Raw genomic sequence first — 27,851 nt, forward strand, 5'->3', positions numbered from 1 at the left:
AAGGTCTTGATCCATATAGACAAAGTAGTAGGGAACCTCTTTTCTTTTTCTTGTATTGTTACAGGGCAGATCCCAGTCAGCTAAGAGCTGAATTTTCCTTTGCCCCTGCTGGTCCTCCACTTTACTGTGCCATCTGCGAGTGCTTTGGACCCTTGATGGTAAGTGCAGAGGGAAAAGTTTGGATGAAAAACACCACTAATCATCTGTCACAGTGGCACTCAATCAGGGGTTTCAGATAGAGGTCCCTGAATGCAAATCGTATCAAATGGAGGTCCCTGAAGCAAATATCTTTCCAGATGGGGGTCTATAACCTTATATGCTTGACTTTAGGAGTAGCTTGCACAAAAAAGGTTGAGAGCCACTGTTCTTTCAGAAAACAAGGGTCAGCGTGAAGTCAAGGGGAAAAAAGTTGCACTAACAAATTCTGAATTCAAAATGCCCGAAAGAACAGATGGGTGGAAACATATTTACTGACTCAGTTTCACATAAAGAATGATGACCTTTGACAAAGAGTGTGGTCTGGCATGAAGTGGAGCCAACATCGTTGTGTATCTCACAGACATAGTCTCCAGAATCTGAGGTTTTGGCAAAGAAGAGCTCCAGAGAGCTGGAGGTGTTGTCTTTGATCACAGAGCAGTCTGCGCTGGATAAAATCTCTTTCTTGTTTTTAAACCATTTGGTGGTCAATGGCGGTGTGCCAGAGAACAGTACGTTAAACTGGACCTTTGAGCCAGGTAAAACATTCATGGATTCAGGCTTTTCAAGAATGCATGGTGGCTCTGGAAGAGAAAAAACAATTAATACTTATGAAAGCTGCACACATGGTAAAGAGTTAGTTTTAGTCGTGTATCTATACTTTAATTAGACACATCCACCTCAGAATAAATATCACAAAACTGAATTGCGCTCAAACCTTTAACAAACAAGATCCCAGAGCACTGGACGGTTCCCGCCTTGTTTTTAGCGATGCAGGTGTAGCTGCCGCTGTCTTTACTGTCAAGATTAGAGATTTCCAGGAAAGCAACATTCTCAAAGAACGTGCATTTGTGTTTCTCATCAGTCTGGATCTCTTTCTCATCTTTGTACCACTGAATGGTTATCGGCAGGGAGCCGGATACAAAGCACTCCAGATGAGCAAACGATCCTTTGATACCTTCTGTCTGCTTCAGTTTTCTTGTAAAAGATGGTGGAATTATTTGATCTAACATAAATGGAAGAAAAAAGAGGTGAGAAGCAATTTTCGAGGTAAGATGTAGCAAACAAAACTAATTTTAAGTTAAAGGGTTAAGAACTAACCAAGAATGGTAAGAGTCGCCTCGCAAGAACTCTGGCCGACATCATTTGAAACCTCAAAGATGTAGTCACCACTGTCACTTTTCTCAGTTTTAAGAATCTTGAGCACAGAGCTGGTGTCTGTGCTCTGGACTTTGTATCTCTGGCCTGAGGTCAGCTCTTTGCCAGCCTTTAGCCATCTGGCCTTCAGTGGTTTTGTGCCCGAGAACCTGGCCGCTAGCGTGGCCGGATCCCCCTGAGTCACGCTGATAGACTTGGCCTCCTCTGTGACCTTAGCCGGCTCTGAGACGTCAAACAAAACAGTCAGCAAAGACATCAAATCTGATTCACTACAACATAATGACAGACCAAGATCTGAAATCAATAACAGACTAAAGTTAACAGCAATGCATGCACTCCTTATCAACAAGGAAGGTCGAGGATTGATGATGAATCCATCACCATGGAAAATTTAGTGAAGTAAATAATGAAGGCTAAACATCAAGTCCACCTTGTCTTGTCAGCTGCCTAGACACGTCACTACATTATTTATGACACTAATTCGATGGATAAACTTCACAGCTTTCGATCAAGTGACAGTTTCCAACCAAGTGTTTAAGGGCAAATGAGTAAAGTGTGGGAACTTGTACACCCTGAAACTTCTCTATGTTAACCTCTGGGACTTAACACTTGGTTTGCCATTTGATGAAAACTTCCTGCTTATAAACTTGTCTGACTTCCAGAGTTGATAAGGATTGCCTAAATGCCCCACTGGAAAATAGTTCAGGTTCAAATTTCCCAAGAAACTTAACCAACCTTTGACTGTCAACACAGCAGAGCAAGTCTGGCTCCCGGCCTGATTCTGCGCCTGGCAGGAGTATTTGCCGCCATGTTTGCTCTGTAGGTTGGTAAAGTGCAGCAGAGCCATGTTGTTCTCGTATGTAATCTGAATGTTTTCAGCCTCTTTCAGCTCATGGTTGTCTTTGGTCCAGGACACAGTCAAGGGCTCTGAGCCCTTCAGAGTGCACTGCAGTGAAACCTCGCTGCCCACCAGGGAACTGAGGTTCTCCAGCTTTTTCACAAATGATGGTGGTTCTACGGGGAAAAATTTTAGATGAATATTATTGGCTTTTCTTCTGAATATCAGCCTTGCAAAGTCAGACATCATCCTGCAAGCTCAATTTTTGCCATGAGATTCATGTCTAGAAACAAACCGCTGAGAATCAGCTGAGTTTGACACATTTTGGACCAATCAGAGAGCTTTGGTGTGTGTCTAAACTCATGACCCAAGGAAGCAATAAAAGTATGCAGAGTATGCTCTTTAAAATGAAAACCTGACTCAGCCGATCTATTTCTATCAAAAATATCAATCAGATGCTTTTCATCAAGTGTAAGAAGGGTACTGTTGTCTACCCTAAAACCCACGAAAGGTACTGCGAGTCTGCCCATCTATAAAGAAGGATGCCCCAACTTTGTCGCTTTTCTGATTAAAGATTTGTTCTTATCCGAATCAAGAGTTTAAAGATGGAGCTCTGTGGTGTACAGATTGTAAAGCCCTCTGAGACAAATTTGTAATTTTGGGCTGTGCAAAAATTTACTATAATTAATGTTGTTATGTAAAAAGAATAAAGCGTCCTTGAGTAAATGTGCACTGAACATTGCTGGATGTGAATGAAGCTTTGCGAGGCCATCAGAATATGGAAGTAAAGCAGATGTGATATATAGGTATTTTTTAATGGCAGCAGAAAAATCTATATGTAAAGAAAAGTCCAAAGCATCCAAACCAACCTTTGAGTGTCACCTGACAATCACAGGAAGCCCTCCCCACTTCATTCTCAACAGTACACTGGTACAAACCGACATCTGCTGCCTCTACCAGCAGCACCTGCAGGGCTATCAGGTCGTCTTTAACAGTGATCCTGTGTCTCTTGTCATTCCTAATCAGCTTTGTGTCTTTATAAAAAGACACACTGAAGGGGGCAGAACCAGAGACTTGACCCTCCAGCATCATCTCAGAACCTTTCACCACATCTTTGGGCTCCAAGCTACGCACAAACAATGGCGGCTCTAGAAGGAAACAGCAATCATGTCAGTGCTGGACTATAAAAGTATGACAAACGATAATGCCAAAAAGCCTTTAAAAAGAATCCACTGGAGTTTTATTGTGAAGTTGAAGATGCTTTTTCTAATGGCCAAGACATCCTCAGAGTTTACCCTATAAAGAGGCCACACCAAGTTTTAGGCATGACCCCACCAGTGCTTCCAAAGTATGTCCTTGTCCACCAGGGGACGTGGCATCTTGAAATGATAAATAATATCTGTAAAATGTCTTCAATGTCACAATAAAAGCCGTCATTTACTTTACTGGGAGTGAAATAAATCCCTGAAACCAACCTTTGACTGTAACTGTGCTGCTGCAGCGGTCACTACCAGCCTCGCTGGACGCCACACAGACATAATCTCCACTATCCTCCACGGCACATTTAACTATTTCCAGAGACGCCACTAAGTCAGTCACTGACATTTTGTATTTTGGACCGCTGCTGATCTCCATCGCATCCTTTAACCATTTAAAACTGATGACGGGACTGCCCGTCACTTTGCACTCCAGCTTGGCGGAGTCGCCACTGGTGACGAGCTTGGTCGCCTCAAGCTTCCTTACAAACACGGGAGGTTCTAAGAGAAGAGGTTAACATTCGTTACCACACAGAAGACATTATGTTAGTATCAAAAGATATTGATGTCAAGATAATTTCATGCAGACGAGACTGAAGACAGGCACCTTTCACAAAGAGGACTGGAGTGCAGTCCACCTTCCCAGCATCATTGGACACTTGACACGTGTATTTTGCGGAGTCACTGGGTTTCACTGAGTGAATCTCCAAATAGCTTGAAGAGGCATCTTTCTTAATGAAATATGAGCCTCCAGTTATAATCTCATTTTCCTCTCTGAACCACTTCACAGCTAAAGGAGCTGTTCCAGTGAAGGCTGTTTTGAAGGAAACTGTGGTTCCTGGAATAACGTCCTGGCTGTCTGGTTTCACTGTGAACACTGGGGGCTCTGGAGGCCACAGACAAAACAAAGATTGCATTTCATGTTAGCATGAAATCATTCAAAGACTGCACACAAAAAACAGAAGCACAAAATAAGCCAAGCATTCATAACCTTTAACATAGAGCGTGCCGCTGGTTTCCTTAAAGCCGGCTGAATTGGTGGCTCTGCATTTGTAAACTCCAGAGTCGGCCTTTTCCAGCCGAATAATTCTCAGTGTAGCAGAGCTGTCTTTGAATTCAGGCTGGAATTTGGATCCAGGCGTGATTTCCCGGTCATCTTTGAACCAAGCTATATTCATGGGTTGGGACCCTGACACTTTACAATCCATGGAGACGTCATTACCAATGTTACCATCAACTCTTTTCAGGGACTTGGTGAAAGTTGGAGGCATTATCCGATCTGAAGAAAAAAGATCTCATGCATTAACACAGTTTACCTAAAAACAAAAGATACTTGGCATACTGTCTTTACTTACAATTATGTCTATGGCAACATTTCAGCTCTTAGACTTTAGCTTAAAGTACGTCCCAAAATGTGTGTGTCAAACTACATTAGTTCTAAAGATCAAAAATCATTTGTAAAAAAAAACAGATATTAAAGAAGCAAAAACATGGAGCTAACCTAAGACTGTGACTGAGCATGTGCACTCTGCTTTCCCGACTTTATTCGACACCTCCATCCTGTACTCTGAAGTGTCTCCTCTTTCTGTCGAAAGAATCTTCATGGAAGCAACATTGTCCTTCAGAGTCATCTTATATTTACGGCCACTGATCATCTCCTTTCCATCTTTAAACCACTTCACTTTGAGCTCTGGGCTTCCAGAAATTGTGCACTCCAACGTGGCTGAATCTCCTGCAGTCACACTAATGGACTCTGCAGGTTCTACAATTCTGGCAGGTTCTGGGATAAGACAGACCCATTAGTTATTAAGATAGAAGAGTTTAGACACAAGAACCTATAGAACTCCCTAAATTCCAAATATCTTTGCATCAAAGATGTCAACTGACCTTGCACACTCAAGGTAGCTTCACATTTCTGTTGGCCAGCCTCATTCTCAGCTTGGCACAAATACTTGCCGCCATGGCTGATGGCCACCGTCGTTATCGACAAGCTAGCAACGTTGTTCTCAAACACAATTTTGATATTTGAATCGTCATCTCTCAGTATTTCAGAGTCTTTCATCCATTTAACAGTGATGGGAGCCGAGCCCTTGATGGTCCCCTGAAGTTTTACTGTATTTCCCAACACTGCTGTAGCACTCTCAAGCCTCTTTGAGAAAGATGGTGGCTCTAGGAAAACAGTTAAAGAGTTAAAAACTGAGTCTGAAGCACAAGATTAAACCTGAGTCAGTAAGGGTGTTTAATTCACTAACCTTTAAGTTTAGCCATGGCCTTAGTGGTAACTTTCCCCACATCGTTGGAGATGACACACTGATAATCTCCTACATCTGCACTTTCAAAAGTCTGGATCTCCAGCCTTGACAAGGAATCTTGGGAAATTATTTTATATTTCTGATCACTGGAGATGGCTTTCTTATTTTTTAACCAGCTAATTTCAAAAGGAGCTGTTCCTGTGACCTCACACTCCAGATGGGTTGCTGCTCCCTTCACCGCCTCGACTGTGTGCAGCTCTTTTCTAATGGATGGTGGCTCTGGGAGTCAAAGTAAAGTGTATGCAGTTAATACCAAGGTTTTCTGACTGAAACAGTGAATGTAAAGTAAATGCAAGATTTGACAAACCTTTAACAGCTATAACGGAGTTGCAGCTGTCACTACCGGCATTATTCGACACCTCACATGTGTAACGCCCACTGTCTGTGACCATAAGGTTCATTATCTCCAAAGAGGCAACTCCACTCTTGAAAGAGATTTTATATTTTTCACCATCAGCAAGCTCCCTCTCATTCCAGAACCAGTGGATGTGAAGTTCAGGGGATCCTTTAACGGTGCACTGTAAGCGTGCAGCTATACCTTGTTTCCATGTAATCTTAGGTTCCAGTTTCTTAACAAAGGTAGGGGGCTCTGAAATGAGTATTTAGTTCAAAAACACCAAGATCATTGTCAAAAGAGAGACAGAGAAACAAAACAACCAAGACAGGAAAGTGCGAAAAAGAAATGCGAAAGAACAAGAAGATAGCAGTGCAGAGTGTTAGCGTCAGCTGGCTGAAAACGGCTGTGAGCAATAATCGAGTAGCTCATTTCAGAGATAAATGTTTTGGTCAAACCTAATGGGAAGACCGTCTTTAAGATCTTACCTTGAACTGTTATCACAGCCTCACAGGATGAGCTCCCAGCCTCATTTGAGGCTGTGCACACATATTTCCCAGAGTCCTTCAGTTTGGACTTGGGAATCTCAACAACGGCCACCTTGTCCTCAAAGGACACTCTACAATCCATGCTCTGGTGGACCTTTTTGCCATCTCTGGTCCAGGTGACGGTCACACCAGTGTCCTCGTCCACCTGGCATTCCAGCCTCAGCGGGTCATTGACAGCAGCTGACGCTGGCTCAATGGTTTTAACAAAGCTGGGTTTGCTGATGACCCTGAGTTCTGTGGTAAAGGTAGCAGTGCCAACACTGTTGGAGGCCTTGCACAGGTACACTCCCTGGTCAGTCAGCTCAAGACTTTTAATGTAAAGTGAATACTTGTTCTTTTCACATTTCATGACATAGTTCCCCTCGGAGGAGATGGCTATGTTGTCCTTGTGCCAGACAACTTCCATGGGCGAGGATCCAGTGAGCGAGCACTGGAACACAGCTTGTTTTCCCACATATAAAGTCATTGGGTCTGGTTTTGATACAAATACCGGCGGGTACATTTCTATGGAGAGCAGGTAGAACAAAAAAATTGAGCAAATTTCAAAAACTGGAAAAATATACCAACATGAAAAACAACCTGTGCAATTTCTATTTGGTGATCCATGTAGGTTTAAACATGAGAAAACGTGGATGTCTACATCATTACATCTTGCCAAACATGACACCAGATCAAATTCATAGACAAATGATCAATTTGACATTGCAACGTATTGATTCAGGGAAAAACACATTGCAAATATATAATTCTCTCTCTCTCAAACACACACAGTTGTAAAGCAATCATTTAGAAAAAGGTCCCACTAGGGTCTTACCAGTTACGATGAGTGAGGCTGTGCAGCTGTCAGTGCCGTGCTGGTTTGAAGCCTTGCAGGTATATTCACTGCTGTCAGCTTTGGCTGGGTTCAGGAGCTCCAGGGAGGAACTGGTGTGGCGACTGATGATCCTGTACTTCTCGCTTTGCTTGATCTCAATGCCGGACTTGTACCATTTGAAGGTCACACCCGGAGCATCCTCAGTTTCACATTCGAACTTGGCCTGTCCGCCAATGTTGATCTCCAGAGGTGTGATCTTTTGCCTAAAGACCGGTGGCACTGAGGCACACGCAGACAAATTAAAAGGTAGATGTCAGTCAAGGAATCTGTGAAACTGATGTAAAAAACTGACAAGAACAGAAATGGTGGAATGTACAACAATAGAGATTCAGGAGTGACTGTGGAGGAGGAAAAGAGCTAGAACTTTAGCCCCATGGTTTCAGTGTACTCGCATGGGGCTAGGGTTCAGGCTAAAAGGAGGAGAAACAAAGTTTGTGAAAGATGAAGCAGGGTCAGGCTGAAGTCCTGAAAGCATGCAGAGACACCGAAGATGTGGAGAAAATGGACCTAAAGGAATGTGACAGACCATGAGTTTAAAACAAAGGACACTGTTGACATTGACATGCCAAAGTGACCATGGAAAGACCATGAAAGTTGTCCGAAAGCCAGCAACATGACAACCACTACAGCAAGTTGCTTATCGAGTGCAGAGCCTCAAGCTAAACTTGCGTGGCTGTGATGGTTCTGGTCTTTAGGCAATTGCTGACCGCACAATGATGTGGAACAAACAAGACATGGTGAGTTAGTACCATCCAGTGCCTCGCTAAGGGTGCTCATGCTGAGCTATGAAATGAGACTAAAATGAAAAATGCATCATTTTATGAGGACAGAAGTCTTGAATGAACCACTTTATGTGAATGATTAGTTGTTTGGAGAGGAGGTGGATGAATGAATGAATGATACATAAATTTTTTTCTGGTATCAAACCTCTTGAGACCACAATGAGTCTTGAAGATGTTGTAGTCCTGCCGACTTCATTCTCAGCCTCACAAACATATTCTCCTTGATGCCTCTCCTTGACAACTTTGTTGATAACCAAAGTGTATGTGTCTTGGACTTTGGAACACTTGAACTCTGCGCCAGATTTGACCAATTGTCCATTGAAAAACCAGTTTACCTTAGTGACATACTTAATGGTGGTACTAAAGGTTACTTTACTATCTTCGTCGATGGATAAGTCTTCCAGCGACGTGACTATTTCAGGGTACTCTCTATGTTCTGGCCTGGAAACTGTGATCTCCTCTTTAAAGACCTCCTCCCTGTGCTCCTTCTGGATGCTGACATCCACCACCTGTTCGGTGGGGATGGTGGTGGGGGGCAGGGCAGCAGTAACAATAGCTGCTCCTACATCTTTCTCTCTGCTTTTCACTGTTACTGACCTCATCTCCTGCCTTGACACCTGCACTGACTGCTCAAAAGCCATGTGAGACTCTGTGGAGATTTTGATCTGGGATGAGATGGACTGCTCCATCTTTGCTTCCTTGGTTTCCTGCACCACAACCTGCTGCTCTGCTGCAGCACATTCAACTGCCATTTTAGACTCGGTCTTCACCACAGCAGCCTGAGATTCAACAGCAGTGAAACCCACCGCACTCTCTGCCACGCTCACAGTCTCTACCATGGATGAAAGCATTTGCTTAGAGCGGGCCGAGGTGACCTGCGCCCTCTGTGGTTTGTCGAGCTGCATAGTGCCTGGCTGTTCTGAGGTAAGAAGGTGGGCTTCCTGGTAAACTATGGAGTGGAAAGCTGCCTGGAGTTCAGTCCTGAGGTCAGCGGTCTGAGGGTATTTACCCTCAAAAGCCAGAGTGATCTCCATGGGAGCACCGGTTGTTGTGATCAAGTATGTAAACATGGCCCGCTTGGGCTCTCTTTGAACTTTGACTTCCTGTACTTCGACAGCCTGTAACTTTCCAACAACATCAGCCAGCAACACCGGCTGGTCGCTGGCCACAGCAGACTGAAGAGCATCCCTGAGCTGACGTCGTATATTCAGGCTGAACGGTTTAGGGATCTGAATCACAAACGTCATCTCTTTGGGAAGGGTTGTGCTCTCTTTGGACTCTGATGCCAGGTGTGACAGTTTCGGCTGTGTGGTGGCGACGACTTTAGTGGACTCAGACTTGGTGATCTCCTGAGAGAGCTCGCCCATCAGCACTTGCTTCTCGTCCATCACTATTGACTGCCTGACTGACTGGCCCTCCTGGATCTGGACGGCAAAGTCCTGTTCTGCTGCCTCAAGAAGGGAACTACTCTCAGTGGATATCTCCTTCTCCTCAACCTGGATTGGCTCGGTGGGAAGTTTTGGCTCTACAGCCATCTGGCAGGTGAATTTGTCGACGGCTGTAAGACTCTCAGTGTGACCCTCCTCTATTGCCCGACTGTCTGCCACGCTGGTGACATGCATCACGTCCAGACGATCCTCCTTCTGCACCAAAGCTCGCTGCTGCTTGACATCGGTGGTAACCGGCATCTCTTTTGGCAGCTGCATGGGCTGGAAGGAGAGCTGGAGGATGTTTTGAGGCCTGGGCTCGGTCCGAAGCTGAGATTGAATGCCCGTCACAGACAGATCCAGCTCTGTGTGATAATCTGCTGTGAGCTCCCTTCTCTCCTCCGAGGTGGCTGCATGACTCCTCGACTTTTCTTGTTTCTGCGCTGCCACCTGCTGGTCAGGCTTCTCAATAGTGAGAATGTCCTCTTTGAGCAGTGCCTCCACAGGTTGGGTTGACTGGAGATGCAGAAGAGTAGGTCCCTCTTTCTGGGGCTGGATGGTCATGCTAGTAGCCTTGGCCTCAAACTCGGACGTGTCCTCACAAACGACTGCCCTCTGCTCATCCTGGCTAACAGAGTGCAGCAGAGTTGGACTCTTTCTTGCTCCTGCCTGCTCTGGTGCTGGTTTCTCACAGGTAAAGCCCATCTCAGATGGAAGGAGGTCCTGGTCTGTGATGACCTGCAGGTGCAACACCTGCTCTCCTTCTACCTGTGACTGAACGGACATGGCACTATCTAGACTGGGCAGCTGCTGAGTGGGCTCAGCCTGCAGCATTTGCTTCTCTTCAGCCGTCAGAGCCGCCTTCATCACTTTATCCTTACAGAGATGGGCGGTCTCCTCAGATGGCCTTTGCATGGAGAACTTAGTCTCCTTGGAAAGAGTCTGCTTGGTCTCACTGACTGAGGCCAGGACAGCTCGATGCTGCTCTTTCCTAACAGAAGACTTGACAGCAGAATCTGCTGTTTCTAGTTCAGAAGTGTGGTCCTCTGACAGCACCCGTTTCTCTGCAGACTGGGCTGAGTATAAAATCTTAACACCTTCCTTCACCTTATAACCCTTCTCCTCCTGTTGTTTGGGGATTTCCTGAGACTGCTCTTTTAAGATGGGCAGCTGTGAATCAACTTGATGCCCACTGACTAGATGTTTAGGTTCTGCAGTGGGCTTGATTTTGGCAGACTTCTGGTCGGACAGGGGCTCTGTGCTAACAGTAGAAATTGGGGTGAGCTCCTCAGCAACAGCCGACATCGTCATTGAACGTTTTTCTCGAGCTGCCTGAAGCTCAATGACCTCTGGGCTTTGAATGCGATCGCAGTGCTGCTCGGTGAGGTCCTGACTCTCTTCCACAGACGACGTAAAAGCCGCCATATGAAGCTGTTTCACAGGAACAGTCGAAACCTGCGGCGGGTGGGTCGGGACCACAGACACCCTCTCCTCTATCTCATGAGACTGAAGCACTGCTGCCTGATGGGTCACCTGCTCACGGTGGATACTTGCAGCAGAGATGTCTAGTTCTCTGAGCGAGCCCACTTGCTCACTAGGAATTATCTGGCGGTCTTCAGTGCCGATGGTGTAAACCATCTGATCTGACCTCGACCTGTCCTGGCCTGGGAGGCTGACCTGGTACAAGCGTGACTCTGTTGCTTGTTCGGTCACTAAAACCTTGTAGCCCTTCTTCTGAACCATCGTTACCTGCTCCTGTTTATGAGAAACAGAAACTGTTTCCTTGAACACGACGAGCTCAGCGCTACAAGACGCCTCCCCAAACTGGTTTGAGGCCTTACAAGTGTAGAGGCCACTGTCCTCCTGTTTGACGTTCTTAATATTGATAACACCAGATCCATCTCTGTTGGTTATAATGATGCAGTTTCTACTGGGCTGGATCTGGAAAGCCCCTCTGAACCACTTCACATCTGGGATAGGATCACCACTGACTTTGTAATCAAAAGAAACCTCTCCTCCCTCTGAGCACCTCACGGGTTGGATCTGGACTGAGAAAGAAGGAGGTTGACCTGTGATCTTAAACATCTTCTCAACCCATTTCTCTGCCTGACTAACATCAGGTTTTTTAACCTCCAGGTATGTGGTGCATGTTGTCTGACCAAATCTGTTGGTGGCTGTGCAGGAGTACTCCCCCTCATACTCAGATATGACCCGAGTGATTACTAACGTGTACTCCTCCTTCTCCTCTATCAGCTTGTATATGGAGGAGCTCTTAATCACTTTTCCGTTGTGAGACCACTGGACTGTTGGCTTTGGAAGGCCAGACACTCTAACGGTAAACCTGGCCGTCTCCCCGCTGTTTACAGCTGCGGGGGTGAGCTGGCTGAGGAAAACTGGCTTTTCTTTTTTCTTCTCTAAGGTAGAAGAGTAGCGTTTGGACTCTGGCTTGAGTTCAAGTGTTTTAGTTTTCTGAGGTAACTGGACACCAGTGTAGAAGGTTTCCTCTTGTTCCTCCACAGTGGTGATGGTGGTGCTAGAACGCTCTGTTAGGAAATATTGAGCAAGACTGATAATAATGTCCACAACAAAGAAACTAGAATATCAACAATCAAAAGATAAAGGCAGATATTAGGGCTGTCCTCGACTCCAAAAATTCTTCGTCGACTAATAGATGTTTGAGGAAATCTGGTGGACAGTGAAGAAATACAAAAGCATATTTGTGATTATTAATTTAATTTTCACATTTTTATGACAACCTGCTTATTCTCGATCCATATTTTAAAAAATAAATATAATTGATCAATGTGAAATGTTGACCCTAAATACCTATTAGTTGACTAAGCGATTGAAAGAGGACAGCCCTTTGTGTACAAATATATCTACTTAAATATGTGAGAGAAAAAAGTAAATGCTTTATAAATATAAACACACAATGAAAGAACTCCCCCAAGCAGATAAATGATTCTTCTCTCAGCTGAAAAAGTAGTATTTTTTTCTGGTAACACATCAGAATTTCTTTAAACTGTTTTGCTTTTTACCTTTGCAGAACTACCAATCCATTTAATTTGATTATTTTTATATCATTTTAAAGCTATGTAGAACAAATATTAAGATTAAATAAATGGTTATTTTCCAAAATCAGGTTATGTATTATCACTAGTATAAAGTAATTATTAATTATCAGAAATTATAAAAATGATTATTAAGTCCGACACAACATAGGCAGTTTTTGACACTTGCTTTTGGTCTGTACATTTGACCATGCACCACGATAACATTGAGATACAACAATATCATGTTCAAATCATTAAATATTTTATTTATATAAACTCTGAGACAAACCAACATGACGTCTGTACAAATGAACCATGAATTTCTATCCCAAAGCCAGATTTTTAATGCACTTATTTCACTGGTAAATACTCATACACTCCTAAAATTACACATATTTACAAAACATCAAAAAATTTTAAAAAAGTTTCACAGTATTATCCATTTTTAAAATTTTTACTGCTCTATTATGAATTACCAGCTTGCTTGAAAACACTAAAAATTTAATTCACACAAAAAACACCCTAACACACAAATAAATACCCATCAAAAATACTGCAACAAACTTTAAAATCACACAAGCAACAAAACTGAATCATTTCAAGTAAGCATTATGAAAATATATTCTTGATGAATAGCAGATGGACTTTTGCTTAGGAGGTTAATGTCATTATTTTCAATTTATTGATAGGTATCAATAAAGCTGACAAGAATGAAAATAAATTACAGCTTTTGTTTTTTTTTTTATTTAAACCCTGCTGTGAATTATCTGAAACCAAACTTTTAGCAGTTCTGTACAAAATCCAGGTAGCATTAACGACACATTTTTGGTTGATATTCTTTACTTTAGTGAAATATCGAAGTTTGATTTAACTCACAATTCGAGTTAAATCCACGTTTTTTGATAACTGTTTCTACGTGGCATGAAGTCATCACTGCTGAAAACACGTTATTTGACATTATACTCATAATAATTACGGCTTTGTAGTCAAAAACGTCGGAGGGATGTCACCATGCTGGCATGTTTAACTAAACTGTTAAAACATAAACCGTATTTTAGGTTTTGTCCTAATTTACTGATTCCAGTGCCTGCCTCCGTTAATTTTTAGGCAATAGATGAATATTATTCCATTTTCATATTTCATTTCCAAATACTTAAATTATAAATTATCCCTTTGGCTTTACAGCTTCTCAAACTTATCACTAATTTAAGAAAAAGAAACATTTAAAAACGCTAATGATATGTATTGATATGTATAGATATTTGTTTCACATCAGCCCCAACTCCTAGCCTAGATTTTGTTTATATTCAACTTTTTTGAGACAAAAAAAATTAGTTTTTGAGAGACACATCATGCCAAGCAAATTATGTTTCCTATTAACATTATGAGGAAATGCTGCTAATTAATGTTCCTGGCAAGTCACAAACATGCTGATACTGAAAATATCTGTATAATGTTCACTAACAACGGATTTCACTCTTTTTCCACTAAAATGGACAATCTGCAAGACACAATCCACTCGTAGTGACTCATGTCCGGCGCAAAACGTTAATCTAGTATTTTTATTAACTCAGAACGTCTCTGAACATAATGCAGGCAGCGACTCGATTCTCGCAAAAACGTAACTATGAAATAATTCTAAATGTAAATAATCATAAGCATCATTTTCTAGGAGACGGTGTTGTTCAAACACATGGCGAGTGTTCCTGGTTATCTTGTAAAGTGCAAACTGATGCGAGCAGCACAACATGAAAACAGACATTTCTCTTTGAGCTGCTTCACTTTGAACAAAAAAAAACAATGTAACTTGTGGCGAGCTTTAAAGACATTACTTTGTCAGGTCCACTCATTGAATTTCAAAGTAAAAGCAGCTCAGGTTTTTGTTTTACCAGATAACAAAAGCAAAAATAAACTGTTTTTTTCCCCAACCAAAAATCAAAATAAATGAACTCTTTAAACTTACAATAAATAAAACTTATTAAATACTTAAATTAACTACTTTTTTTCTCAATGTTTACATTTTTCATCACTGACACACTTTGACAAACATTTAGTGTTGTCATTACTACGAGCTGGTTGCCCAAAGATTCTCTAAACTTCTCTCCTGTATTAAGTTTGTCTTTGCTTTGCTCTTAAACAAGTACATTTGTAAACAGCAAGTGTTGAGAAGAGAATGCTTTTAGCGGGTTCATAATTGTTATAAATAAATGCTTTCTGTTCCATTTACGCTTTTCCAGTTTCCAAGTAAAGCAGCATATAGAGTTTTATTGGATGGCAATGTTTTTTAAAGAATCTTTGTGCACTGTAAAAAACAACTGTAAAGAGTCAAAATCAAGATTTTGGACTGTGAATTTCTTTGTGCAACCGGCCCCAGACCCGTCTATCTCTAAAATACCTTTAGCAGTGCAGCAGTTTCAATGCAGCCAGATGGGTTTTGGATTATGCACTTATACTCGCCAGCGTCACTCTGGGTCACGTTGGTTATGAGCAGATTGAAATGTCCTGCAGTTTTCTCCTGGATTATACACCTGCTGTCTGTGACACAGTCTCCGTCTTTGTACCACTCGGCGGTTGGGTTTGGCTTACCGCTAACCAGACACTGGAGGATAACTGGTGTCCCTACGGCTGCTGTAACGTTAGTCAGCGGGATGACACATTTAGGGGGTGTCTCGGTCACCTGGAACTGGAAGCTACACATGTCAGAGGACTTCCCTTTGAACTCTATCTTGTCATCTTTTGCTGGTTCAGCAAATACGTCAAAATTAACACTTACGTATTTCTCTCCCTGTTCGCTCATTTCGTTGTCGGTCTTTGCCACCAGTCTGACTGCCCGCTGAGACTCATCTGCCTCCTGCTCAAACTCAAACTCAAGCTCAATTTCTGAAACCTGTTCGCTGTCAAACGACGTGTTGCCAACCATCATGTCGAACTTCTGCGGCTGGACTTTGGCACTTCCAAGAGACACAGCAGTCAACTCCCTGCCTCTGGTCTTGCCAGAGAAAGCTTTTGCGCTCAACACCACCAGAGATGCCCTGCACAGAGTCTCCCCAACGACGTTAATCGCCCTGCAGGTGTACACGCCGCTATCTTGTGGTGTTACTTTACAGATCTTCAGGAAATGGTTGTCTCCATCCGATGAGTGCAAGTATTTCTTGTTATTGTGGGGAATTTTTTTGTCACCTTTGAACCAGGACACAATGGGGGAAGGAATTCCCATCAGTGAGCACTCAAACATGACAGTAGTGCCCTCTGGGGTTTCCATGTCACAGATGGGATTGATGAACCTTGGAGGCATCTCAGTGACCTCAAAAGCTATTTTCAAATCATCGTGCTCCTGAGTGACAAAGTCCACTGCACCCTCCTCATAAATACTCGGTAACACATCCAAAGATATGATCATGCTCTTGTTGTCGGCCGTGTACTCGGGAATGGTGATGATCTTAACCTGCTTCTCAAATTCTTTCACCTCATTTTCATCTAATTCTACTTCAAGTAAAATCTCTTGCGGGGAGGGAGAACGAGAGGAGTCGTCTTCCTCCACATCAAACTCCATCACATGCTGATGGGTGACAGCAGGCGGGGCAGGCATGAACCTCACTTCCTGCGATACAACCACCACTAAAGCAACACTTCGTGCTTCCCCGACATAGTTCACTGCCTCACAGATATACTCTCCCTGGTCAGCTTTCGTGACATTGTGAATCGTTAGCGAGATGCTATCGCCATCTCTTCCCATTTTTACTCTGTCATCTGCCACCAGCTGGGTTTTGTTACAGAACCACCTCACCTCAGGGGACGGCAGGCCAAACACCTCAGCGTAAAACATTAGCGTATCATTTTCAAACACCCTTTTCTTAATGAGAGGTTTGAGGAATGCAGGAGGGATTCCTTGTACCTTTTCCTGGAGGGGTACCAGACCTAAAGACCCCATTCCTTTGGTGAGGTATCGATTCTCATCAAGGCTTATTCCAGGCGGTGTTGTTTCAATGCCCTCATCAGCAGGAGATGTCAGGAACTGAACTGGTGAGAAGAACCTCTCGCTGGAGTCTCCTGTTGATGGTCGCTTATGTTCTACAGGAGAGAATGGATATTCCTGAGGGGTCATAAATCCACCAAGAGTATCAGAACTTGGAGTCTGGAAGGTCGTGTGAGACTTGGGAGTGTGGAAGGACTCGGCAATTGGATGTGAGACCTCGGTGGACGAGCCCGGGGTGAAGAACCTCTCAGCTACCTCAGCTATCTCTTCGCTAACAGTGCTGCCAATCTCAATGGACATCTCAGACTCAGGGGACAGTGGTCTTCCCCAGTCTGTTGGAGGGTTGTAGTAGTCATACACTGCACCAAAAGTGACCTCCTCTTCCTCCATGGAACCAGCTGCTGCTGGTGCTCCTGCTTCAGCTACAGAGGCCTTGTCCAAACTACCTCTTTTCTGCAGAGATTCATCCTTTCTTTGAGTTTCCTCAGCAGCAGCATACTCCGAAAGACCAGGTGGTTTATCTCTGATGTCTGCCTTTGGCTTGACAATAACCGGTTCAGGTTCTGCCTTCATGTGGACATCAATCGTCTCATCTTCACCCTCAATTTGTGTATGAGGCTCAACTTCAGCCCCAGCCATTTCCTTTGCTGTTTCTGTCACATCGGCCTGGGACTCCGACATACTGAGGAAGACACCGCTGTCCATAGAGGGCTCTGGGACTGAGATCAGCTCCTCACCAGCAAGTTCCATACCGTAAACCTCAGCCTCACTGAGAACAGCGGGAGACCCTGCAGCTGGACTTGTTCTCTCAGGTTTAAGAGATTCAGAGAGTCTTTTAGGCTTCACAGCTTCTTCAGCTGGAGCTGAAGTTCTAACAGTGCGTTTAACTGAAGGGATTTTTTCACACTGGAAAGGAATGAAACTGCTGGTTCTGTCAAAAGTACGAACAGCATCCTCCCTGGCCATCTCCACGTCATATGTCTCTGTTGGTTCAGGCAGTCGAGCAGGTTTCTGTGCTCTAGGCCTGACCAGGTCTGGAGACTCCTGTACTTGCTCTACAAACTGCTTAACTATACCAGAGCTTTCAGCTAAAACTGCCCCCTCTTCATCATCACCAGATATCGCAGAGGTCACACGGTCTTCCTCCAGAGGGGTGGTGGGCTGGGCGGTCTCAGAAGAGACAGGTTTGGCTGCTGCAGGAGTTTGAGGGGAGACTGATTTCCCTGAAGCAGGAATAGTAGGAGTCAAACCTGGTTTTGCTCCCACTGGAGCAGCTTTGGAAGAACCTGGGTTTACCGTTGTACCAGTAGGAAGTCTACCACCCTCTGCATGCACGGTGTCAGGTTCTGTTACCTGTTCCTGCTGATCAAGGGAAACAGCCACTGCAGGTATGAACTCCTCAGGGAACCCTGTTTCTTTCCTCTGCTCCTCAGTGGAGGAGGAGGTCAGTAATGCACCCACAGAGTCTGACTCAAAAGCTTGTTTAATCTGAGAAACATTTATCACAGCAGCAGAAGCAGAAAGACCACAACCAGATACAGTTGGAGGCTCTCTGGAGACACCAGGTCTCGATTTGGGGCCTTTGGTAACCTCCGATGGAGCTTGTGAACTCAGAGGTTTATCTTTCATCTGGATGATGCTGTCCTCAGTGTGAGTGATGGCAACTTTGTGGACTACAGCAGGTTTCTTGACATCCTCAGTTAAGCCTATGGAAGACTTCCTCACCATGTCAGATGGAATAAAACCACCAGCCCCTGAAAACTGCACAGGTTCAGCAGCCTGAAATGATACGTCAGCGATGCTGATAACCTCTCCCATCTTATTTCTAGCAACACATTTGTACACTCCAGCGTCAGTGTATGTAAAACTGTAGATAAACAGCCTGTACACTTTATCATCTACCTCAGCTCTATATTTTCCTAATGTGATTATGAGGCAAGCGTCATCATGATACCATGATACTTCTGGTGCAGGTTTACCTGTGATTACACACTCTAACACTGCAGTGCTGCCCTCAGAACAGCTGATATTCTCTAACTCACTGACCACATGAGGAGCTCCACCAGCCACATCAAACGAGAAAGTAAATTTGTGTTTCACAGTCTGAGAGGCTCCCTCGTCACTTGGCACATCTGAAGTTTCCTCTGTAAAGGTCTGAGGTTTTTCCTCAGTGACTTCCTCTCTCATCTCAGGAAGCGGCGTGGCTGCTGTGACTCTGATTTTTACAGGTGAGGAGTTAAAAGATTCATCTGAACAGCTGTGTCTGTGGATCACCGCCTGAGGCACCTGTAACGTTGCCTTTCCTGAATCCATGTAGGTCTGAAGTTCCTCTTCTATCGCGCTCTCCTGGGTTTCCTCGCCCTTCTTCAGGTCCTCTGTAACCACCACCTTCTGTGGGGCCCCTGACTTTCTCACCACCTTTCTGTCAGAGATCTCGACAGTGCCGCTGCAGATGGACTTGCCATGTTTGTTGGTTATGACACAGTCATACGTCCCTTGGTGGTCTGCTGTTGGGTAGAAGAGAGTAAGCTTTGAGCTGTTGGATTTGGTCACGATATCATAGTCAGGGTTGTGGGCTAACGGGTGACCATCTTTGAGCCAGGTGACTGTGGGCAGAGGGTCACCCTGGAACTGACAGGTAAACTCTGACATCTCACCGATTTTTACTTTGACTGAAGATATTTCCGTCACAAATACTGGACGGGAGCCTCCAGCACTGGTATCCCCTTCTTTCACCTTGTTCGGCTCTTGACTTTGGTAAACTTCCTCTTTCAAATTTGACTCCACTTGGACTCTTCTCTCATCCTTCTTTATAGCTCCAATTTCAAGGCTTTCTGCACTAATTTCACCACTCTGTTTTGACCTTACTGATTCTCTGTGTCTTTCCTCTCCTGTGACACCTGCAAAGTCCCTCTGTTGTCTCCAATCTCTGCTCTCTCTGGTAGTTCTCATCTCCTCTTTCATCCCTCGCTCTTCTCTTACGTCTGACTGGAAGCGTTGGCTGCTGGATTTATCTACACTTGTCGGGTATTCCTCCCTGCTCTGCCTCTTCTCTGCCTCTCTTTCCACATCGCCCTGTGAACTTTGGCATGGGGAGCGTCTCCTGACTGAGTAAATCTCTCTGGAGGCCTTATGAGGGCTCTCACCCTGGGCAGAGGCAAGTTCATATCCCTCAAAAGGCACATTAGTCAGTTGGGTGGGAGAGAATCTCTGAACTGGTGAAGGTTCATGACCCTTTCTGTCCTTGATTGGAACAGGTTTTAAATCAGAAAAGCTTTCTGTGGATGGTGGTAAATAAGCATGCGTTGGAGAATGGCTTGTTATTGGAGGTACAGATGGCTCATATCCAGCCGCATGTTGAAGCGGTGAAGATTTTCTTGCTGTTAAGGCTTCACCGGGAAGAGCTGTATGGTGAGATGGAAGGTCACTAGGGTGGGTGTCGTAAGAAATGCCTCCACGGTGGGTTTCTATTGGTGGAACAGAGGACTCAAACAGGCCAAGCTGTTTGCCTTGATTGTCCAAAGCCCACTCAGACTCCAGCTCAGCTACTTCCTCTTGTTCTACAACATCTTGTTGCCATTTCAGGATGCGTTGAGCCAGCGCTTCCTCCTCGCTCACAAAATACTCACTGTCTCTCTGCAGCCTGGTCTCCCGGCCCTCTGTCGGCAGCTCGCCAGCAGGGGGCCACTGCAGACTATCACCCTGCTGATCTTGGAAAGCAGCAGGAACTGACTCGCTCAGAAGGAACTTCTCTTTGGCAGTTTTTCCCGGAGGCATCTTCCGGCTGCGGACCACTTCAGTTTCTAAAGCAGACACACCTGCGACATTTCTTCCATCCTCAGTAAACCTCTCTGCCTGGATCTGTGAGTAACCCTCCACCCAGTCAGACTCGGGCTTCACGGCTTGCTTTTGTTCCATCTGAACATCCTGCTGCCATTTTATTATCCGCTCAGTCAAGGGCTCTTCTTCACTTTCATTCTTCAGCTCAGAGATGTTTTCTATCGACAGCTGGAGCTCACGCTCTTCTTTTGTCTTCTCAAACAGCATCTTTCCACCTCTGGTTCTTGCTCGAGGTGATAACTCAGCCTCCGTCTCTGCTGCTCTGGCTGCTTTAAGTCTGGGGGATTTTTGTGCCAGCATTACTGATGCATCACCTTCCATTTCTCCTGGTCTGGCTTTCATTCTGGCCTTTGGCAAGGGGGCAAAGGTTTCATCCTGTTCTACTCCACCTTTAGGTGACTTTGTTGTTGACGTGGTAACATGGTCTTCAGTTGCTCTTTTCTTCACCACCTCCTGCTCGGAGTAAATGTGCCCCTCAGGCTTCACATACTGTGTCTCTGCCGGCATGGGCAGATCAGTTTCAGGGTGAAATGTGTCCTCTTCGGGCATCGCACTCCCTTGCTGCCATTTCCTGATCCGCAGGGCCAAGAGTTTCTCCTCACACTGCATTCGTTCTTCGTCCAGGCTCTTCTCATACTGAGCCCTCAGAGACTCCCCTTCACGCTCCTCTCCATACTGCTCAGCTGTTTCTGGTGTTACAGCCTCACTGAAGAACCTCTCTTTGGCGGATTTGGCTTGCTTTGGCCTGGGTGACTCCCTGAGTTTTTCCTCAACCCTGGTTTGTACTCTAGCTGCCAACTCTGTCTCCACTTCTGCAGTTCTGGCTTTCATTCTAGGGGATTTTTGTGCAAGCGTAAGTGATGCCCCAACTTCCATTTCTCCTAATTTGGCTTCCATTGTGGCCGACTTTGTAAACAAGGATTCAGATCTTTGCGTTTCTTCTGCTCTGGCTTCTTCCTCAGGGGATGTGGGTGTTGTCAGAGTTGCAGCTTCAGGATGTACCCTCCTTGCCATCATCCTGGGTGACTTGTGGAAGGAGGAGGGTATGGCCTCAGTTTCCACAGCTGCTCTTTTCTCCATCACCTCCTGCTGAGGGTAAATGTGTCCCCCTGGCTCCATGTACTGCATCTCTGCCAGCAAAGGCAGATCAGTTTCAGGGTGAAATGTCTCCTCCTCTGACATCCTACTGCCCTGCTGCCATTTCCTGATCCGCAGGGCCAGGAGTTTATCCTCACACTCCATTCGTTCTTCTTCCAGACTCTTCTCATACTGAGCCCTCAGAGACTCCCCTTCAGGCTCTTCTCCATACTGCTCAGCTGTGTCTGAGGTTGTTTTGTCTTCTGCTGCTGATGCTTCACTGAGGAACATCTCCCTGCTGAATGTGACTGGTTTAGCCCTGCGAGACTCGACGGCTGACACTTCCCCTTGAGCAGGAACAATTCTAACAGATTCCCTGCTTTCAGAGTACGTGGTAGTTTCTGGGTATAATTCAGAGTACGGTACTTCAGGGTGACGGAGCTCCGTCTTAACCTTTGAAGCCTCCACCTTTGGGTCAGCAACCGCACCACGATGTTCACTTACCATCTGTTCGAATCTACCATCCGCCTGAGATTCAACAAAACTCTCAACTTTTTTATCCTCAAACAAGTATGATGTCCTTTCTGTCTCAGGCAAAAATGTATCGACCAACTCCCCTCTCATTATCTGGATGGCTCTGGTTCTGGACTGAGGCTCGAATGAATGCCTCATACGAGGCTGAGAGGGCTCTCTGTGCTGTGAGCTTTTACCTTGAGACTCCCTGTGACTCTCCCCCAAATCGAAGGGTCTGTTGAAATGCTGGACATCAGGTAGAGAGGCAGGTTTGACCCTGAGCCTCTCTACATATTCTGCATAGCTCGACTCACTGGCAACTGACTCAGACTCAAACTCAGAAGAGGACATAGTGGAGATAGAAAGCCTCTTTCTCTGCTTAACAGCTTTTTGAAGCGTAGTTAGTTTGGTTCTTACCTCATTGTGGAGGCTCTCCGTGTCACTGAACCTCTCACTGTATCTGTCGCTGCATCTGTCGCTAAATTTGTCACTGAACCTGCCACCAGTGCGCCGGTCACAGTAGATATCACTGAATCTGTCGTTAAAGCGCTCAGACCGGTCAAACATGGGTGGCGGGGATGGGGCACGCTCAGAGGCAGTCTCCAAACGTTTGGACTCTTTCTCTGTCTCCTTCTCTCTTGGATGGGAACCGGACCTGAAGTACACGGTGCGCACCAGAGAGGTCTTGGATCGAGATCTCCCCTGGTGAACTTTGGACATCTTGTCGAACGGAGACCCTACACACCTGAGGTCAACCCTAAACTTCCTCTCTTTCCTCTGCTCTGCCATGCTGTCAACACTTTCATGGGCTTTCGCCGAGCGTCTAACAAAGCCCAGGTAGTTGGCGGACTGCTCTTCTTTCAGAGACACCAGAAGTGATGCTGTGGATTCAGCAGAACCCTCGCTGTTTAACGCCATCACCTTATAACTGCCTGAGTCCTTCTCTTTGATGCTATCAATAATCAGACTGGTGGTGTGCATGTGCATTCTGCTGTCAGTACAGATCCTGCGTCTACGCTCTTTAGGGATAGATTTATTATTATGAAACCAGAGGATAGTCGGTGGAGGACATGCAACCAGTTTACACTTTAGCTCCACTGGCTCTCCCTCCAGGACCGACTGGAACTTGAGTTTCTTGGTGAACGAAGGTTTGAGGTTCTCTGTCCACGACGTGACGGAGGAGGTTCTGCTGGAGCAGCGATTGGCCGACACCAGGCCGTGATCCGGGAAGTCCTCGGTGTCAGAGAAGGCTCCTCTCAGCTGCCGGGCACCGCTGAGCTCTGTCCCGCCGTGCAGAGTTCCTCCTTTGCCCTCATGATAAAACAGCTCTGCAAATAGAAGCAGACAGCGGTCAGATCAACACAGCCTCCAGGGGTAAAAAGAGAGAAAAGGATTTGAATGAATAATTAATGGAAATATTAAAAGCATGCAGGGTGTCACAAGGCCATAAGAAATAATTTCACTCACCATATTTGTTCGAATAAACGCAAGACTTGATTCTTTTTAATAGAAACCTGCAGGAAGTTTTGATCCTTCGTCTGTGGAAATTTCTTCAAAACATAAATTATTTTATTATCATTAAAAGGCATAATGTTTCCAAGATGGGCTGCTAACATTCACTTGTTTTACTTTCTGATAGTTGCTTTGGCTTTATGCTAGAATATTCCTTACCTGACTTGCAGACAGGAGAATAAACGCCCTTTCTAATCCTTAAACTTAAGAGGAAATAAAGGATGCACAAGTAGCAACGAGAGGCAAAGCTCTCCAAAACATCTCTTATGTTCCAAAGCTTAAACAAATGAAGCTGTAAAATTGGGTGAGAAGGCGTTTATTCGAACTAATATAGTTTACTGGTGTTATTTAGTGCAAACCACAGGAGTCACATCCCACTATCTGCAAGCCAGGCTAAGAAATATTTTGCATGAGGACGGTGTCAGTTCTAAATGCAGTGAACCTCCATATCTTTTAAAGGGCATTTCAAATCCGGAAGCTTTAAAAGATACGAATCCTGCGCCTTTTCTGGGGAAAGATCAGAAGAACCTTCATGCCAAGAAACGAAACGAAACTTTTGGATGCAAACCGCAAGTGTCAAAAACTGGTACAGGCAAGTTTTTATGCCCCAGGGGGTGGGCGGAAAACCATGGAGTATTTTCAGAATAAGAGCAGGTAGAACAATACAGACCACAGGAAGTTTACATCAAGACATAACAATGAACATGCTGCAGTGGAAACATCACTGAAAGGGACAGTTAACCACAAAGACACATTTACAAACTCTAAAAGCAGTCTGTGGACACAGGACAGCTGGGATCCAAATGATCTGTAATTCATGCACCCACACTCCTGTTTTTACTCTCCACTTTCTCAACATGTGAAAAACCTCCTTCACTGAGTCGAAGTTTGGATCAAAGTCGCCTGCTGACAGACTGCTTTTGAAGTAACACATTACTCAGCTGGTTGAACCGTCCCTTTTCTGCCCAATTCTCACGTGTGACAGTAATCTTGTGTTTCTGGTGAATCTGGCCTGAACTTACCTTTGACCTCCTGCTCGATCTTGGCTTCAATCTCCTCTCTCACTCGAGTCACTGTGGAAGAAAGACGGGGCGTTAATAAACTGATCCTGAGCATGTTTGATACAGCGAGGGTCTTCAACACCTCTCCGCCACAGTTATTCCCCAAAATCAGATTCACACGTCTCAAAACGATTTACCCCCTATGTTTTTTAGGCTCCATCAAACGGATCACTGTGGTGAAATTAACTCCACGTTTAGACAACAGACTAAAATCAGAAAAATCTTTCCTTTGCATTTTTATCTTTAGTTACTTTACAAATTAAGATTTTTTTATGCATGAACAAAAGTTTATCAAGCATGTCTTGTTAAAAATTAAATTACCAAACAGTTTAGAGGGGAACAGCTGAAATCAGTCAATTGACAGAAAATTGATTTACAACTATTTGGATAAACATTTAAGTCTTATATTATTAATTTTGTAATTTTTTTAGGGTCTTTGGGGGGCTGTTTTTGTTTTGTTATTTGCACAAGAAAACTGATGTTGATCCAGGTGTTAAAGGGTTAAATGTGGACCCCCTGGCTGCTGACAGACCAAAATGCCTGGAGCCACAAACAGGAGGGAAACAGATCTGAGTCCTGGAGGTCTGTGACTATAAGAGCAGGTTTAAATCTAAAGTAGACTGTGAAGAGAGAAATCAAACAAACAAACGTCTGTAAGAATGGAGGTGACACACGGCGACAGAAGGACAAAAACAAACATTAAATAAATAACACAAGAATCACACAAAGAGGGATTTATCCTGAAAGATCGGGGTCAAAGACGTGAGGTTCATGCATTCACCAGAGTTCCCTGTGCAGGAGAGGAGGGAGGAAATCGAAGGCTGCAAACAAACCGATGCATCTTTGTGAGGTTAGTCAAATCTGGAGGAGGGATGTCCCGAAATCTACGGAGGCAGTGCCGCTCCAGTTTACCCTTCAGAGAGCAGCTGCAGCAGTTACAGGCGATGGACACGACGCGTTAAGACTTTGACTCTTCAGCACTATGATACAGGTTAAAATAACGTTTAAATATAGGTTGAAATAGCGTTTAAATCACGCTTTGTTGACTAAATTTGCAGACTAGTTCAGGACATCCCTTGAAGAGTTTTGTGTGGAGACGATGAATTCAAAGAGGGAGGATTAATCTTGCAGGAGGAGAAACATAAAGAGTGTGGACTCAGACGAGACGCGGCTGCAGCCGATACATCCGGCCGTTACCTTCTTCTTCTTCTTTGGTTATGGTGAGCGTGGCCGAGCACGCGGCCTCTCCGGCGGCGTTGGCGGCTCTGCAGGTGTACTGCCCTGCGTGCTCGGAGAAGGCGTCGACAATGATGAGCATGGCAGTGTTGGTGACCTCGTCAAAGTGAAAGACCACGTTCTTGGTGGGCTGCACCGGCTGCTGGTTGTGGAACCAGTTGATCTCTGGCTTTGGCATGCCGGACACGCATGCGTGAAAGCGCGCCACCTCGCCGTGCGGCACCGTGCAGCTCGAGATCGTCTGGATGAAAACCGGCTTTTGGCCGATGGCGGGTCTCTTTCTGCGGGTGAAGCTGGTGACGTGTCGCGGCGGCTCGGCTGGACTCGGCTGCCCTGAAAGGAAGCGATGACTTCATCATGTGCTTCACTGCGTTCAGACTCAACCCAGTCAGACCAGTCTGGGGGATTTAAAACCAGTCAGTGTGAATGTGGAGGTCAGCACCCTCTTTTATAGTCGTATACGTTACCTACTTATTGATTATTTCTTTATACATCTTAGTCAGATTTACGGTTTTACTAGATGATGTATCATTTTATTATTTTTAACATTTTTATCTATTATTATTTATGCTCTCGTCCTTTCATTTACCCTTTATTGTATTTATACTTATTATTAATGTTAAATTTATTTATTTTTATGAACATCATATTAATGTATAATATTTTTTAAAGCCTGATTTTGAAAAGTGCATTTTGAACGCAGAGTGATCACAGCGTGTGTGATATTACAGCGGGCTCTAAAGGGTTAATGACTTAAATGGTTTGTAGCAAAACTTATCGAACAAGATTCACTTCAAGTCAAATCATTTTGATGAATAAAGGCACAGATCACAGTTCAGACGGCCCTCCGTGCTCGGACCCTCAGAAATGTCAGACCACAGAGACACGCAGAGTCTCCCAAGACGCTCACAGCCGTCGGCGGGCGCGCTCACAGCCGTCGGCGGGCGCGCTCACAGCCGTCGGCGGGCGCGCTCACAGCCGTCACGGCTGCTGATCAGATGTCCAAAATTAAAAAGATTCTTAAGTTGCTGAGTCATTAAGTTTGCTTTTTTAAACAAACAACAGTTTTCAACCTCTCAAGAAATGTTACAATATGAAATAATAAAATAACGGGTAATAACAACAATAAAATAGTAAAATAAAGATCTTGTGCAAACAATTTAAAAATAAGTTTGTTGTTTCTGTTGAGACGATCTGATGGCTGACCGTGACCGCTGCAGGCTGCCGTTATTCACATCCACAGTTTGTCTTTTGGTGCTTTTTCAGGGGGACAAACTTACCGTCCAAAGTGAGCGTGGCGGAGCAGGACACCTGCCCAGCGCTGTTGGTGGCCACGCAGGTGTACTCGCCCTGGTCCTCGGGGTAGACCCTGGAGATCTCCAGCTGACAGCTGTCGTCAAACTGAGACATCCTGAAGAACACCGACTGCTTGATCTCCTTCTCGCCGCAGAACCAGCTGATCTTCACATCTGGACACAAGACAGACGACAACAACACGGTCTGATCAGGATTTACTGCGGTTTGCATTTCCAGGACTTTTCTGCAAATTTTAAAGACCAAACATTCTCTGAAACAACCATCAATCCTCCTAATCGGGTCTTTGTCATCACTATATAACAGCTTTTCAAATATATATTAGAACTGAATATTTCAATATAACTTAGGGACTGTTTGTAATTTTTGGGGGGGGGGCTGATGTTTTTATTTTAGCTTTTATTTTTACTTCATATGGGTCATGTTCTATTTATTTTACCAAAGATTTTTAAAGAAAATATATCCTCCAAAAAGAAATGACCAAACTAACAAAAATTAAGCAAAAACAGAAAAGAAAAATACCAAAATAATAAATACATATAAAC

General features: G+C 44.6%; 1 protein-coding gene across 1 annotated transcript in view; it reads right to left on the reverse strand.

Moving 5' to 3' along the window:
• The window catches only part of LOC121949594 (titin-like), a 240,933-nt gene that overhangs the window by 175,843 nt on the left and 37,239 nt on the right, over positions 1 to 27,851 (reverse strand). Inside the window, 16 exon segments of the mRNA XM_042495327.1 lie at positions 501 to 779; positions 914 to 1,201; positions 1,297 to 1,575; positions 2,089 to 2,367; positions 3,061 to 3,339; positions 3,667 to 3,948; positions 4,055 to 4,333; positions 4,439 to 4,726; positions 4,949 to 5,227; positions 5,335 to 5,616; positions 5,700 to 5,978; positions 6,067 to 6,348; positions 6,582 to 7,145; positions 7,456 to 7,734; positions 24,718 to 24,768; positions 27,273 to 27,461. Coding sequence (XP_042351261.1) covers positions 501 to 779; positions 914 to 1,201; positions 1,297 to 1,575; positions 2,089 to 2,367; positions 3,061 to 3,339; positions 3,667 to 3,948; positions 4,055 to 4,333; positions 4,439 to 4,726; positions 4,949 to 5,227; positions 5,335 to 5,616; positions 5,700 to 5,978; positions 6,067 to 6,348; positions 6,582 to 7,145; positions 7,456 to 7,734; positions 24,718 to 24,768; positions 27,273 to 27,461 — 4,458 coding nt within the window.

This window comes from Plectropomus leopardus, chromosome 10 (genome assembly GCF_008729295.1).
Source record: "Plectropomus leopardus isolate mb chromosome 10, YSFRI_Pleo_2.0, whole genome shotgun sequence".
In the NCBI taxonomy this organism is placed as follows: domain Eukaryota; kingdom Metazoa; phylum Chordata; class Actinopteri; order Perciformes; family Serranidae; genus Plectropomus; species Plectropomus leopardus.